At 38.9% G+C, this 14,094-nt stretch overlaps 3 protein-coding genes across 6 annotated transcripts in view; 1 reads left to right on the top strand and 2 right to left on the bottom strand.

The window, feature by feature from the left end:
* Positions 1–682: 682 nt before the first annotated feature.
* LOC124178994 (splicing factor 3B subunit 3) lies at positions 683–7,966 on the bottom strand. The gene is made up of 13 exons (XM_046562903.1): positions 7,821–7,966; positions 7,173–7,654; positions 6,794–6,966; positions 6,218–6,714; positions 5,882–6,047; positions 5,465–5,633; positions 4,842–4,993; positions 4,347–4,502; positions 3,834–4,125; positions 2,992–3,658; positions 2,787–2,903; positions 2,193–2,571; positions 683–2,103 (listed from the first exon to the last, which is right to left on the bottom strand). Exons 2-13 carry the CDS (start codon positions 7,567–7,569, stop codon positions 1,615–1,617), a joined length of 3,654 nt encoding a protein of 1,217 aa, XP_046418859.1. The 5' UTR covers positions 7,570–7,654; positions 7,821–7,966; the 3' UTR covers positions 683–1,614.
* Positions 7,967–8,097: 131 nt separating this feature from the next.
* LOC124178996 lies at positions 8,098–11,124 on the top strand. 2 transcript variants are annotated; one of them, XM_046562908.1, is made up of 8 exons: positions 8,107–8,242; positions 8,383–8,565; positions 8,670–8,906; positions 9,038–9,422; positions 9,530–9,923; positions 10,009–10,131; positions 10,622–10,754; positions 10,865–11,124. In XM_046562908.1, exons 3-8 carry the CDS (start codon positions 8,671–8,673, stop codon positions 10,911–10,913), a joined length of 1,320 nt encoding a protein of 439 aa, XP_046418864.1. In that variant the 5' UTR covers positions 8,107–8,242; positions 8,383–8,565; position 8,670; the 3' UTR covers positions 10,914–11,124. The 2 variants fall into 2 exon arrangements, with proteins under 2 accessions (XP_046418865.1, XP_046418864.1); XM_046562909.1 differs by lacking the exon at positions 8,383–8,565 and having other exon boundaries at positions 8,098–8,242.
* LOC124178997 (protein-L-histidine N-pros-methyltransferase) overlaps positions 9,265–14,094 on the bottom strand; it is a 32,329-nt gene continuing 27,499 nt past the window's right edge. The window contains exons 5-6 of one of the 3 annotated variants that reach the window (XM_046562911.1): positions 13,715–13,840; positions 9,265–10,694 (exon numbers count right to left, since the gene is read on the bottom strand). In XM_046562911.1, the coding sequence (XP_046418867.1) occupies positions 13,763–13,840 (78 nt within the window). In that variant the 3' untranslated portion in view covers positions 9,265–10,694; positions 13,715–13,762. Of the gene's footprint in view, positions 10,695–10,900; positions 13,841–14,094 lie in introns of those variants that run through there. The other 2 variants (XM_046562912.1, XM_046562910.1) reach the window with 2 other exon arrangements.

The following is a 14,094-nucleotide window of genomic DNA, read 5'->3' as shown; positions in this document are numbered from 1 at the left end:
GTCCAATTCTTAGTAGTTGTAGTTAAATCATTATAGAACAAAACGTCAATTCAAGACTCTGAGTTCTTGATTTTTACGTGGATTCCTTGACTTAGTATCCCAGCTTGTATGTACCACAAAATTGCTTGCGCAGAATCGCCGCGATAAGTCTCGGTAAGGAGCGAGGTATTCATCATCTCTCTCGCGAGCCAAATACTCTTGGGGATTCATTGATTCCTCGACTCGGAGTCAGCCAGCATAATGTCTGCCGATGTGAAGAAAGTCAGATACGGCTGACGATATTCCAGTTGCAGCGAGTCGATAGATCCAGATGGTAGCGCGTTTGCGCAGCCAGATTGAAGCAACTTAAATCCGCGAAATTGCGGATTTGGATTCCCCGTGCGTTGTATGCTCCGACGCATATCTTGATGCCGCTGGGATACGGATGTTTGTGACTTGTAGGAGGGAGAGAGATTCTGACGCTTCGTACAGCCATCTTCTGCGGCTCACACGCACCCTCCCACGGTTCTGTAATGATCGATAATACCGCGGGGACTCCTGCCTTTTCATCTTGCCCATACACGACACATCGAGAGGATCCAAGCCCTCCAGAGAACTTCAAGGGCGTACAAACGGGAGCTGATGCGGAATGAAGATGAGGACAGTCCGGTTTGAAAGTTTTATGATTTGATTGAAGCAATTATTAGTTTTATCCATTGCCACTTTTTATTAGTCAAATATTCACGAAGTTGGTGATAATAATAAATACAACCGAACATATTCTAATACAAGGAGCCATTCAACCGTCCCCCTTCAAGCAACGGAACACGATACCACGCTCGAATAAAAAATTCGGAAATGAATTATATTGACAAGCTGAAACTATTTGTTGAGATTGAACAATGTACCGATTTTTTGCCTTATTAATTCACTTTTAATCAGTCTTAACAACGTTGTGATTGCGTGTTTCAATTTTTGCAAGTCTAATGTTGCTTTCAGTTGCTCCAAAGCACTTTTGTGGTTAACTCACAAAGCAATATTATCATTAAAAAAACTAGATTTTATTTCAGGAAGTTTATCGTGAATCTGGGTAATCGAATAATAGATATGCTTTAGAGAATTTCTTGCATTCCTTCACATTAAGTAGGCGAAAATTATACGCTCTAAAGTTCAATTGATAAGCCAAGAGAAATTTTTTTTATGACGAACTTCGGAGTTCGTTAGGTCGGCGTTTCGTTTTTTAATTCTAACAAAATTCGACGTCGAATCAAATTCATAGACTAAACAATGAAATTTGTGCAGTCGAAGCAGAGTTTCATACTCGTGGAATTACATTTTCTACAATTTCTCTTATTAATACATGTATTGGGCGATAATTGAGTATTTCATTATAGCAAGTATTGCTACTTTTTTTTTACCAAAGTTAACTAGCTTAAAAAACATCAGCGAGTTTTACTCACAGCCCGCCGTTAAACAAAGGGAAGTCGAAAGTGTAAGATCAATACCGTAAAATATTTTTACCCTGTCACCTTATACGGTCTGAATGATGTTTCCAACACAATAAGGGTCATTCAGTCGAGCGCGACTTCACTTTACGGTGTGATTTCTCAAAGGGAGACCCCTTTCATAATAAGCTTAGAAGGCGTATCGAGTTCTGACGTCCTCAAGTTTTTTTGAGACCTCAGAGGGCGTTCTTTCCAGATCACCCGATATACCCTTCTGTTTGGTTGGTTCAATCGAATTGAACTGTTCGCAAAGATCACCGTCGATTACATTTTTGACAGGATAATAATAAGATCGAAATGAAAGATGGTCGCGACCACAGAGCGGCGGATGTTCCGATCTCATATGCATTTCCAAATGTTGAAAAAAGTCGTGGTCTTCGTGACTCGTGAATGGCACGAGGACGCCAACTGTTCCACTCAACGTCGTGTACACCAAACTTTCAGAACCTCCAGGTATCAACGTAGCCTTTTGTAATGACATCACAGTCTCTCCTATGTGGAAACACGCCACGGTATCGGCTTTTTGACTTGCTCCGTTCAGCAGTCCGCGATCCCAAAGTGCTTTATTTCCGGTTGGATCCTCGTCGACGTCATCATTTATTCCTGAAGCTAAGCGAATCTAAAATAGCGTAAAAGAATGGGGTTAATTGGTTTTTAGGCCAAAATAAAATTGATTGAAATTCAATGACCGTTAATAAAGATACTTACCACAGCAATGTTCCCAAATTTATCAGCCGTTGCGACAGTATCGTAGTCAAGAACGCAAGTTGTCGTGACCCATCGCGGATGCGTATCGTCAGCAAATACGATTAGTTGATTTTCTTGTCGCTTGTATCTAACTGCATATACGGATTCCTGAACGTCGCTAACGTATATACGTTGACCTACGGCGTTTATTGATACCACGGCATTTGGAATGTGCTTGTTTTCACATTTTCGAAGAAGTTTTTTCTTGCCCATGTCATACAGACGCAACATCCTTCCAACTCCGACCAGGACTCGTCCTTGGTAAGAACAAATTGCCAGAGGAACCTCGTCCATCACAGTTTTATGCATAAGTTCAAGGTTTGTACAGTCTATGTTTACTCTGGAACCGAATGAAGTAAATATAAAAATTAGATTAATAAAATTCTTTCTTGGTTACATCGTAATATTAATATTGACTTGTGTTTTCAGAACTGCAGGTATATCATCAAGATACAGAAATTAATGTGATATTTTTTCATCATAACTTTACTTGGCAAGAAAAAAATAAATAAATAAATCGACAACACAATAACGAAATAGCATTTTTATACGTACTTATAGGTGTATAAAAACCCGCCGTTGCTCACTCTAGGATTAAGCTGATAGTCCTTTGCTACACCAACGATGAGGAATTGTTGATCACCCTGATTAGCAAATCTGACTAATGACAAACTGTGAAAATAATTAATACACTTAGTTAAAAGCTACAGAAATAAACTTGAAATGAAAACAATGAGGTGCATAAATAAATTAAACATACCATAAAGCGGCGTAATTTTGTTCCAATCGATGTAGCTCCAAGGTTTGTCCAGTGGCAGGTGCCATCAGTCTCAAAGTTGAGGCCCACAGCCCCGGTCCGGCTCTAGGAGCGCCGAATACAGCTTCATTTGGTTCTTCAGACAGAAAAGCTTCGGCCAACTCCCTGGCGACAGCCGCTTCCTCGGCTCCAGCGGCCTCCTGCATTTCCTCGGCCATTTGCAGGCGTCTCTGTTGCTTAGTTTCTTCAGTGTATGCATTATGCTCGGTTTCGAGGATGATTAGATGGGCAGAATCAGGGTGAATCACAAATTTACGTGGCGTGTATTCAAGCGGGAAACTGACTTGGTTAAAAACAGCACCAAGTTTTTCGAGAGCTAGAATCCTCAGAGTATTTGTGGATATAGCGACTATGCCTTCAGGACATTGTTCGGAACTGAAACCGGACGCGAACTCCAGACTTTCATACGATAAAGGTGTCAGATGAAAACGATTTTGATAGTAATAGCTGAGCCAAGAGCGACTGGACATCGCCAACACCGCTTGATTGCCTTGCATCTTTATTCTGAATAATTTTACCGGTCGGGACCCCAAATATCGAGTTCGCGTATCGGCTAAATCACCGGAAATCGGGTCCAAAACCGTTCTAAGAAGTACGCCGTTTTGCAAACCTGAAAAACAAGATACAAATCTAAGCATAATTGAAATCACACAATTGCCAGTTCGTTGAAAAGCAAAAGATAATCAGCACTGCAGGTTTTTCATCAATGTTCAGGGAACTGTCGTTTGGTCATCAGATAATTTTCAGGATTTATAAAAATCTTAGAGCATTTGTTTCAAAATTACCTATATTCAGGTATAAACTTGATTGCTGAGAGACAGAATCTTCCGAATTGTCAGCTTCCTTAGACCCCATTTCAACAATGCAGAGACTCTCAGCAGCTGCAGGCAAGGCCTGCATACTTCTGGGTGCCAGACAGTCAGATGGATCTAGGGAAATGATTCTGACTGTATTGTCTTGAAGTCCAACAGCAAGGAACCAGGATCTTTGTTCTCCAGCGGCGACGTTACCAAGGGCCATGCACATCACTTCGGATGGCATTTTCTTTCTCTCTGTGTACTCATTCAGTTGGCCAGTCTGTAATAAAATACAACTTCAATTGCAGGTCTTCATTTTATTCAGAATTTGAACGTTAAACGGCATGTTGTTCACCCTTGTTTCACTCAGACCAGTATTAACTGGACAGAAGAAGCAAAAGTGGATTAATTTTTGCACGTTATACATCTCCACAGAATAAGGTACATCGTGGAGAGAACAAACTGTGCGATCTATCCACAAGAAATAGAAATCTAACTCACAGGATCCATCTCAAAGTATACCAGTTCTCCTCCCGTCAAGGCAATCACAACCTGGCGTTGATTCACAGCGCATTTTACAATGGTCTTTTTACCTGGTGCTTTCCACTCGTTTACTCGTTTGTCGGCCCTAATGTGACGAATTCCATCAGGATATACCTGCAACAAAGGGAAAGAAATTGAATGGACATTCAATTTACACATCGTTGTACTCGAGGCATATATTGGATATGCGGCCGATAGTTACATGTGATAAGTGTTCGGGTTAATATACCAGGAGAACACATTTGAGTGACAGTGTGCTCCAACGATGCGAAACCCGATACTTTGATTTAGCACTGTTTTTGCGACCAATGCGTGGTTGACCAGGCGCTGGAGATACCGCAGTGCATTATTATTTATAAACTTGATGTGTTGTATCTCAATCAATAAGATGACTAGATTTGTAGGATCATTTGACATTACGTTTAGAATTTTGAAGGCGAACAATAAATTTACCTGTACTAAGGCGTCTTCTCCGAGGGCAGAACAACTGAGGGTAGGTGTCGTACCGAGGAAACCAGAGTCCGTTACTTCTTCAACAGTCTCACCGATGCTAAGCACAAGAGTGGCATTGACGAAGGACACTATGATGTATGCATCATACTCTTCTGTAACCGAAATCAAAGGATTCGTCTAGATTATTAGGAAAGTTAAGTAACCAATATGTAAAGAACGTTGAGACGCGCGGAAAAATGACCGCATCTTGGTGTACAAGGGGCGACGTATTTTACTAAGTTTTTTTTTCGTTTTGTTTCTCAGGTCGGACTTATCCCAGACCCATCGATAAGATCCTCACCTTTTAGTCTTTCTGCATTGCATCAGTCAACCACTAGCTCGCTGGCAGCCTGAAAGAGAGAACTGGTGTTTGATAAAAGTGTATCAAGCCACCAGGTTCGTTAATATTCTTTTTAAACGGACTCTAGCTAGCGGATTTGAATACTGCGTTAAAAATCTTGCAAATGAATGAAATGAAACGAACACACTGCACGTTTCCAGGGCTACGACAGTCTTGCATCTTCTTGCAAGTGGATCAACAGAACGTTCCTGTTTATCTTTTGAACTATAAAACTTGAACTAACCGTCAACTCTTCGTTTCACTGTCCAGACTGCATTTGGGTTTCCAGGCAGCTCACTGACTGCCATTTCCGAAACTTCTAGACCATGACGCAAAACTCGCAGCGTGGATCTTGGACCTCTACCACAAGTCATGTACAGTTGAGGAGTATCTTCATTGGCCAAATCAGCGACCTGCATACACGAAGCAAGCAAAATGATCTATTTTGCTGTCCCAAAACACGGATAACGAGATTGTAAAACATCTCAAGTGATTGTCATTCCTTGATTCACTTCGGCTTGTAATAGTACAAAACAAAGGCGACAAGGAATTTTTTCTATCGCATTACAACTCAGGAGAAAGTGCAATGGTGATCCGATCTCCTACTTGGAAATGCTTCCCTAATTTTGGATATTGAAAAAGTAGTTTCAGTTTTAGGTACCTGACAAGTCATGATCGGTGATAGGCTGTCCATTTCATCAACTAGAACCAAGTTCCTGAGTGGTCTGGGAGCAAAAAAGAAGGTATCACCTTCTTCAAGTGGCATTGCTGAACTGAACTCTGGTTCGTCGTCATCGTCACCAAGATGAGCAATCTGGTACAGGTAGCTGCAATTAAGTACAACAATTACAAACACGTCTGATCAATTGGAAGCTGAATCGACATAGCCTTAAATGGTTCACATCATCAGTATCAAAAGTTGAAACTACTGGTAATTGGTTGAATAAACGGATTGATAAAAAGAGCACATGATGTTTCAGCTAAAAATTAGACTTACTGATTTCCAAATTCAGAGGCGACGAACAAGAAACCTGTTTTCAGGACACACATGCTTGTGGCGACAGGAACTGTGTCGAAATACTTGAGTTTTATTTCCGTTACCATATCTTCATCAGTTTCCAAGGTGATTTTGAAAATATCCCCTTGCTCAGTTTGGGCAAGAAAGAAGAACATGCTCTTGGTTTTGTGAGTTGCTGAACAGACGAAGATCATCCCGCGCTCAGGGTCGTCCAAATCATTTCTACGTCTGGGAATTGGGCAACGGATATCGTGCTGATCCCCAAGATTCTTGTAAGTTAGGTAATTCTCCGAACAGATAAGGACACCGCTGGGACCATCATTTCCTCCAGGAACAGAAACAAGGAAATTTGCATGCTCCTCTAGAGGTTCACTGTGCTTTCTCACTACGTGATTCAATCCAAGATCAAGCTCGTATAAGGTCAACGTTTGCTGAGTTTTAACAGCTGCGTCTCCAGTCGGATCACTGTCTGCTTCCTGTACAGGGAAGCCGAAAAGCAAAATTAATTACCTTTCACAACCCTTGCAAATAAATCACAAGGAATGTGTGTCTCACCTCATAGTCAATTTCCAAGCAGGCAAACATTGGATTTTCAAATCCAACATCTACACCAACTGTGTGATAGACTAAAGTGTTGCTTTTGTGGGCTTCAAGGGGAGACGAGATCGTTAAACGGGCTTCTGGATCCCTGTTCAATATGTAAACCAGTTTCTGCTTCTCGATAGCACCTGAAAAAGCAAATTTTACCGTCAGAAATGAAAATATCAGATTACATTGATTCAATTAAAAAAACTACCAGTTTTAATAGTACCATCAGTTTGTAAGTTTGTAATCAATGGATAATCAGTTGAAACACGGATCATAAGATCAGCATCATTTAGCACACAACTGGTCACAGTTAAGCTGAGTAAAAAATTTAAATTCTCATAATTACCGATCATAACTGCTCTTCCTTTTGGATCAATGGCTAGATATTGTCCAGGTACAATTCTTCTACAACCACTTTTGCCAAAGGTTTCTTGGTGCACCTTGTCGAAGGCATTTTTAGCAGGAATATATTCTAGAATGACAATGCGACCAGAGTCAGACCCAACGACAATGTAATCCTTGGTGCCCCCCGTAAGCCTGAAGGCCATAAGAGACCTGACGATGCCAAAAACCTCGACGGTCAAGAGGGTGTGAACTTTTCCAGTGTTCGGGTCGGGCCTGAGCAGCTCGAGCGACTTGCCGCGTGAAACAAGTATCTCTTGCATTTTACTGCCGGAAAAATTACCATGGACGGCATGGGTGATGCCGGTGGCGCGCTGCAGTGTTAGATTATACAGATACATCGTGAATGCGGCTGATAATCCGTTATAAGAAGTTTAATTTGTCAGCGTTAGCTTCGTGCTCGCAGATAAGTTTCAGGCTGCCATGCTGCAAAGAGAAATAATCGCGATGAATAAGCTGTCGGGTAGAAAAAAAAAACCGCCGCGCCTATACGTAGTTTTGATGAAAATGCATTTCTCGGGTTACGAAGTTGTTTGGGAAGATAAATACGACATGATATAGAGAGAGACTGATTAGATGAACAAGACTTTACCTGATAGGTGTTTCGAATTCGTAAAAATCCGCCGATGTCAGCGGATTTTTATTTAATGTTTCGGGACCGCGTACCCGAAACGTGGACACGGCACGGCAACTCGGAGAGATGAAATGAAAATGGCGGTGACCGTCGTTCCACCGCGGGAAGGATCGAAAACGGAAGTTACGCCTGGTCGCTGATGAGCGTCGCGGAAGTGACGTATAAGCTAAAAGCTTCCAGGGAGCAAACCGTAGAAAATTTACCAACCGCCCCTGGCGGGTGTACGGCCAAGCTATACTCGCGGATATAATAATTGCGATTTATGTTATATTTGCAAATGCAAAGTAGTTAATTAATTGTAAAATGATAGTATAGGGGCGATTAGGCCCTAAATTTGTGATAACAACGGTGCTGTGAATGCTGCGGTGATACCGGCTGGGGTAAGTTAACCGAAATAATATAAAGCCAGACAGGAGGGGGGCGGCGGCTTAATCGGCTAATGTTTTTTTCACACTCCCTGGGCACCGACTGACTGCCGCCCGCTGCTTCTGCATTTGCCGAAAACAACAATGGCCGAAAGCAATAAATATCGTTAGCCTCGCGGCGTACCCGGGATTCGTGGCAGATATCAAACATGTCTACAGACCGATTATTTTTTTTTCTACAAAATTTCTCGTGTACCAATAAACACGAAGTAAAACAGAGAAAAAAGCACCGTGGAATAAAATGTCACTGATTCCGCAATTCTGACAGATTTTCTGAGGTAAACAATAGCTTGTTATTTGGTCCCAAACAATTCCGAGCACCACGTATATCGCACATTATCTAATTTGTGTTTTTAATCATTATTATTATTATTATCTCCAGAATGGACTTGGCGGAAACTATGAAAAATATAGTGGCTAAGGGTATGCAGACAGAGATGGGACCTCCTGGAGGTGGTTATCCGGGGGGAGCGAACGGGGCTGGATATGTCACTGAGAAAATGTACATGCTGCTGCAGCTTTATTTGCAAAACAAGGGTTGGAATCCGAGCATCGAGTTACTCCAATGCTTTACTGAGCTTAAGGAGGCTTCCATGTTACCAAGCACCACTTACCTTCAGTGAGATGAGAATCAGTCAATATATTATATATTCATTTCATATAATATATATATGAAATATATATATATGAAAAATGATAGAAAAATAGGAAAACGCACCAAAAATTTAAGCACACTCAATCTTGTTTCAGGATGATGGCGTCCAGAGTTGCCTTAGATTCGCAAGGCAGACTGGTCCTACGAGAAAATGGCAAGATAATATTGCCATACGAACATTTTGCAAACGCAGTTATGCTCAAGCACATGAATGGCCCACACGGTCTTCACCTTGGTATGGAAGGTACCGTAAGAGCCGTTATGGAGTCGTACACCATTGGTCGAGAGAGTTTTGGCATGGAGAAAGAGTTTATCATTGAAGTGGTACAGAATTGTCCCAATCCTGCGTGTCGTTATTACAAAAATCAGCTCGAGATGAGTCAGAAAATGAATCACATGGGTCCGACTTACATTCAAGACAACGAAACAACAGCATCTCTTTTACGCTCTAGCTTTCCCCACAACGCTGACTTTCAGACGGTAATTTATTGAATTGTATTGACTTTGCATGCGCTTGTGCTAGAACATAACATAAAATTTAGGCAAAGTGTAAGACGATGATTAATGCAACTCTTCTGCTGCCACAGACTATGAGTGTTGCTCCATCCAATACCCACATGACCAATTCAGTAGTTGATTTGGTTGGCTCGTCGGAAATGCGGAGCGGAAACCAAATGAATCTCCAACGTCCTCCAAGTCGTCCATCACTTAATATTCCTCACCGGCCTAGTTCTCAGGAAAAGAAATGTGCCAGCAAACAGCACTACGAGCCACTCATACCCAGCATTCCAATATCAGATCATAAATTGACTGATTTTCTGAGGGCAAATTTGGACAATCTCGATGGACTTAGCGGGTTAGGTGCTTTGGGCAATCTTCAAAGCTTGGGAAATGCCAACAAAGATCTGCTCGCGCTGCATAACGGAGCTTGGTCCGTTGACAGCGACAAGGGCTCTCGATCGTCTTCATCGAACTCAGAAGGTGGGCAGCTATTTATTTACCTGTTTACATGAGTTATTTATTAATGATATGGTATGTTTGAGTCATTGTTTTTTACACTTTACAGGTGGACAAGAAAAGATTGTAAGAGCATTTGCGGAAGTGATGAAGAACATGGCGCGGATGAAAGCTTGTGTTAGACCAGCGATGTGTAAACCTTATGGTAAACAGTCTGAGGCCTTACAAAAAAGTGAGTTTTATGGGATTGAATGAATATATCTTCGATAATGGTAAATGATAAGACTACGAAGAGAATTCTTTTTCAATTCTGTACGTTATAATGTATGGCATAATTGTTAATAATCCATTTATAGTCAATCGAATATCTCTACACCTATATTCATTTATTGTTTTGAAACCACATGTCTATAATTTACGTGCAATTAATAATTTGTTGAACTTTTGTATTTCTTGTTTGGAATTATCACCGAAGTGACGAGATTATTATTGTTTATATACCCCGTTAATATTGCAATATACTCAATAGAATTTTGAAACAATATAGTAGTGATGATTCTTGTGTATTTACAGGTTTAAATATTAAAACCTGCGAGCGCCTGACTTCAGGGTGCACTTTCGAACTGGCTTCGACCTTCTTACATATTACAATAATATTTTATACTTGGCCATTTCCTAAAACAGGAGGGAATACTTTACAGAAAATAATTTGTTGATTTCAGCATTGGTCGATACAATACAGCTTGTTCAGTCTCTGAGAAGTTTTCTGCCACCACCTCACATCCCCGTTTCGAGCTGGAAAAATGAAGATAAGCATCGATTAGATCATTCTGGAAGTTCTTATCTCCCCACATTGTAAGAAATCATAATTGATTTTTTCTTTTTCTCTTTTTTTTTTTAGTTCAGTTGATGATATTAGTAATAATAATTTGTACCAATTTATTAACTATTTTCTATTTCTGCAGGAAGGCAGGTGGACTAGAGGAGATGTGCGAGCAGCGTAAGTTGGATTAGGCCGTATTTATTCGGTTCAAACAGTCTTTTCGGTGTTCTAGTCAGACGGAGTATGAGTTAGGCCGTTAAATCGAGTCTAAAACTGATTGATTTTCCCCCCATGGATTGCTCAAAGGTTGTTGGCATTTAGAAGTTGACGTGGTAGGAGCCAAAACGAGTCATGCGTGGTCTGTGATAAACGTAGATGGTGCAAAAAGTAAACTAAACTAAACAGAAAAAAATCACATCTGCGTCTTTAGAATAAACTCTTGTTATAATTGTAAAAGTTATGATATATAATTGACTTACTATGTTATGTTCATGCAATACTATGTATGTACGTGTATTTTATATCTATGTGATCCAGGGTTTCGCTGTAACATTTATATATATATACCTATAGCTTATTTATTTATTCCAAAGACGCAGCTTCGTTTTCAATCATCCATCACATACAATTATTATTATACTCTCCTCATGGTTCTAATTTTCTCATAGTATTTTGCGATCTCAAATTCTTAGATTATATTTTTCCCATACGAACTGGTTCTGTATTATCTCAATCAATGCTGTAGTGTACTTCTGCTTGTTTTGTCCGTAGGGAAAAACTTTTTTAATCTTATCCAGCGATAAAGTATTGCAATATTTGCCTAAAACTCTCTCCGTGAGATGGATTTTAGGTTAATACCTTGTCGGAAATAGTTCTTTCCACTTTCTAGTATCGTCAAACAATCCCTAAAACTCGTCCCATGAGAAGGATATAAACTTGACACCTTTTCAGAAATAGTTCTTTCTTCTTTCTAGTATCGTCTAACAATGCATTTCCACACTATGTATAATAATATATATATGTATAGTTACGTAATGTACAGAGTGTTTCAGAACTCGACTAGCGCAGCTAGTTGCGTAAACAATAATCAGCTTTGAATAACTCTCTACAAACATATTGCTATATTATGGATATAGTATATGTATATTTGGTCCGTTAAACAAGACTGAAATTTTTTGGCCGTTAGGTAAAGCCTGACAATTTCTGTTATAGTTTTTTTGCGAAGCCAAAAATTTGTTTTTCTCAACATATCCTTGCTTTCCCACCAAATTTAAAAATATTTATTTTACTCTAGAGATTTATATTTATTGACGTTGTTGAAAATGATTCTCATTTTTTGATTTGAGAAGAAGAGGGTGAACAATTAACACAAAGGAACAAGTCTAACTGTTCTAGATCGAGATTAGCTATTACATAAATGATGAGTATTTGCGTGTGGCATGAATTTTGTTCATTTATTTTTATGCCTTTCTCCATACGAATAAAAAAAACTTGTTTCATTTCCGCTATTTCGGACAATATAATACTATTTTCAGAATCATTTAGGTCTTTCGAATTGATGTATGATTGTAGACGCTTTCAAACACATGAAATTCAAGACTCCTTTTGATTTTTCTATACATGTGCAATTAATCATAGTTCAACTATATTACATTTTGGATTCAAAACACACTCGCCAACAAATATTCTGCTCTATTCGAACTCCAATTCAAGGTAGAACTGTTTTCAACGAGTGCTTCATAAGTAATATTATATTAATGATAGCGTAATAATAATAATTGTTATTCGAAAAGTGCGCGATCGTCACGTAGTAATATTATCAAAATTTGATAGTGAATATAATTTGTTATTATGTACGGCGTACACTTATCATTATTATTATTGAAGTACGCAATGCTTAATATCAACGAATGAATCAAACAAAATCAAGACAGCGTTCTCAATTTGTCTAAAGTATGCGTGCATGTTTGAGTGTTTGTATGTGAGATAGTTTTATATATGAAAGTTAGAAACGAGAGAATAAGAAGAAATTTAAAAAACAAATCTTGGAATGAAATTACATATATTAATAGAAATGTGGGCCTCGGCTATAAAATAGCAAAATTAAATATGATAAATTTACGGATTGACCGGGTGTAAGTGAGTATAATTAAAATCTCTGCTTTCTGTTTCTCTAAGTATTGTATAAATCGTTGCAGACTTGTTTTATACACATACGGTATATCATAGGTCCGTAAGTTATTTTTATCGTTTCGTACCTAATTGGCTGCTGCAATATTACATATACTGATATACATACAGTGAAACTGTATTTATATCAATTAACTGTTATTCACATTATAATCATACGCTACCGTACTAATAGTTAAGTCCGCTGATTTTATCGCGTTATTACAAGTAGTTACTCCACATACATTTAATAAATATCACTGTAATACTGTACTATTAATTTCTTACTATCAAAGTCTAGGGAAAAAATTCCGTTCGTTAAGTAATGAATTTAATTGGTACACAACGAGGAAACTCAACTAGTCTCGTTTTTGTTTTCGGTTTAATTAGGTTTGCGGATTACATTGAACAAAATTGCTTTGCATTCCGTGTGAAAAAGCATTTGGCATTGGGATTGACTTACGATACAGAGATTTTATTTTCGATGTCCAGACTTTGATAGCCTCACGCATTAATAAAAATAAAGTATGTAAAACTAATTGCACCGCTCTGTTGTGAACCCGTGATTCAATATTATAACCGTTTGCGTAAAAATAACGTACGTACGTACGTTGCCTATATTACATTCGTACATATATACATGAATACAAGAATTCTATACACATTATACAGCTCTGTGTGTGCACACTAAAAATTGTCGTCGCTTGCCCGGTATTGCTCTTCTGTATTCCAGCAGATTGCGTATATAATTAACTAACAAACAAACAATTATATTATATTACATTATATTATATTAAAGTTTTTACAAGTGTGAAACACTCGCCTGATATATACATATATATTTCTCTTCTATAATCCATAACTCATCGTCCTACAACTCTTGCACATAATTCGCCGTCTCATTGTCAGATTTACTCCCCGTATTATCGGCTGGACAGTAAGCTTGCTGCTGAAAGAAGAAAATTTAGCTGTTGCTTAAAAATTTTTTGATCCTTCATAAGATCCGAACAAGTCTTACGAGAATTTTCACAAATTTATACTCTGACAGCGATCTAAAGAAAGTTGAACGATTAATGAAGCTGCAGCTATCAGCCAGAGATAGCGGCCAAAAGTGTCAAATTTTGTGGAAGTAGAAATATCCAGTTTAGTTTTATCCTCATAATTCTAAAAGTATTTGGAGTTCAAGGTATTTCACAAAATTTT

This window comes from Neodiprion fabricii, chromosome 3 (genome assembly GCF_021155785.1).
Source record: "Neodiprion fabricii isolate iyNeoFabr1 chromosome 3, iyNeoFabr1.1, whole genome shotgun sequence".
Lineage (NCBI taxonomy): Eukaryota > Metazoa > Arthropoda > Insecta > Hymenoptera > Diprionidae > Neodiprion > Neodiprion fabricii.
This window is presented reverse-complemented; position numbering and strand designations above follow the sequence as displayed.

Bases quoted from the DNA above. Each gene is read 5' to 3' on its own strand.
- LOC124178994 (XM_046562903.1), bottom strand. From the start codon at position 7,569: ATGTATCTGTATAATCTAACACTGCAGCGCGCCACCGGCATCACCCAT. The intron at 4,503-4,841 runs GTAAATTTATTG...CCTTTGTTGCAG, and splicing joins GAGAAGACGCCTTAGTACAG to GTATATCCTGATGGAATTCG. The intron at 2,904-2,991 runs GTATGTTTAATT...TTATTTTCACAG, and splicing joins CAAAATTACGCCGCTTTATG to TTTGTCATTAGTCAGATTTG.
- LOC124178996 (XM_046562909.1), top strand. From the start codon at position 8,671: ATGGACTTGGCGGAAACTATGAAAAATATAGTGGCTAAGGGTATGCAG. The intron at 9,423-9,529 runs GTAATTTATTGA...CTGCTGCCACAG, and splicing joins ACAACGCTGACTTTCAGACG to ACTATGAGTGTTGCTCCATC. The intron at 9,924-10,008 runs GTGGGCAGCTAT...TACACTTTACAG, and splicing joins GTCTTCATCGAACTCAGAAG to GTGGACAAGAAAAGATTGTA.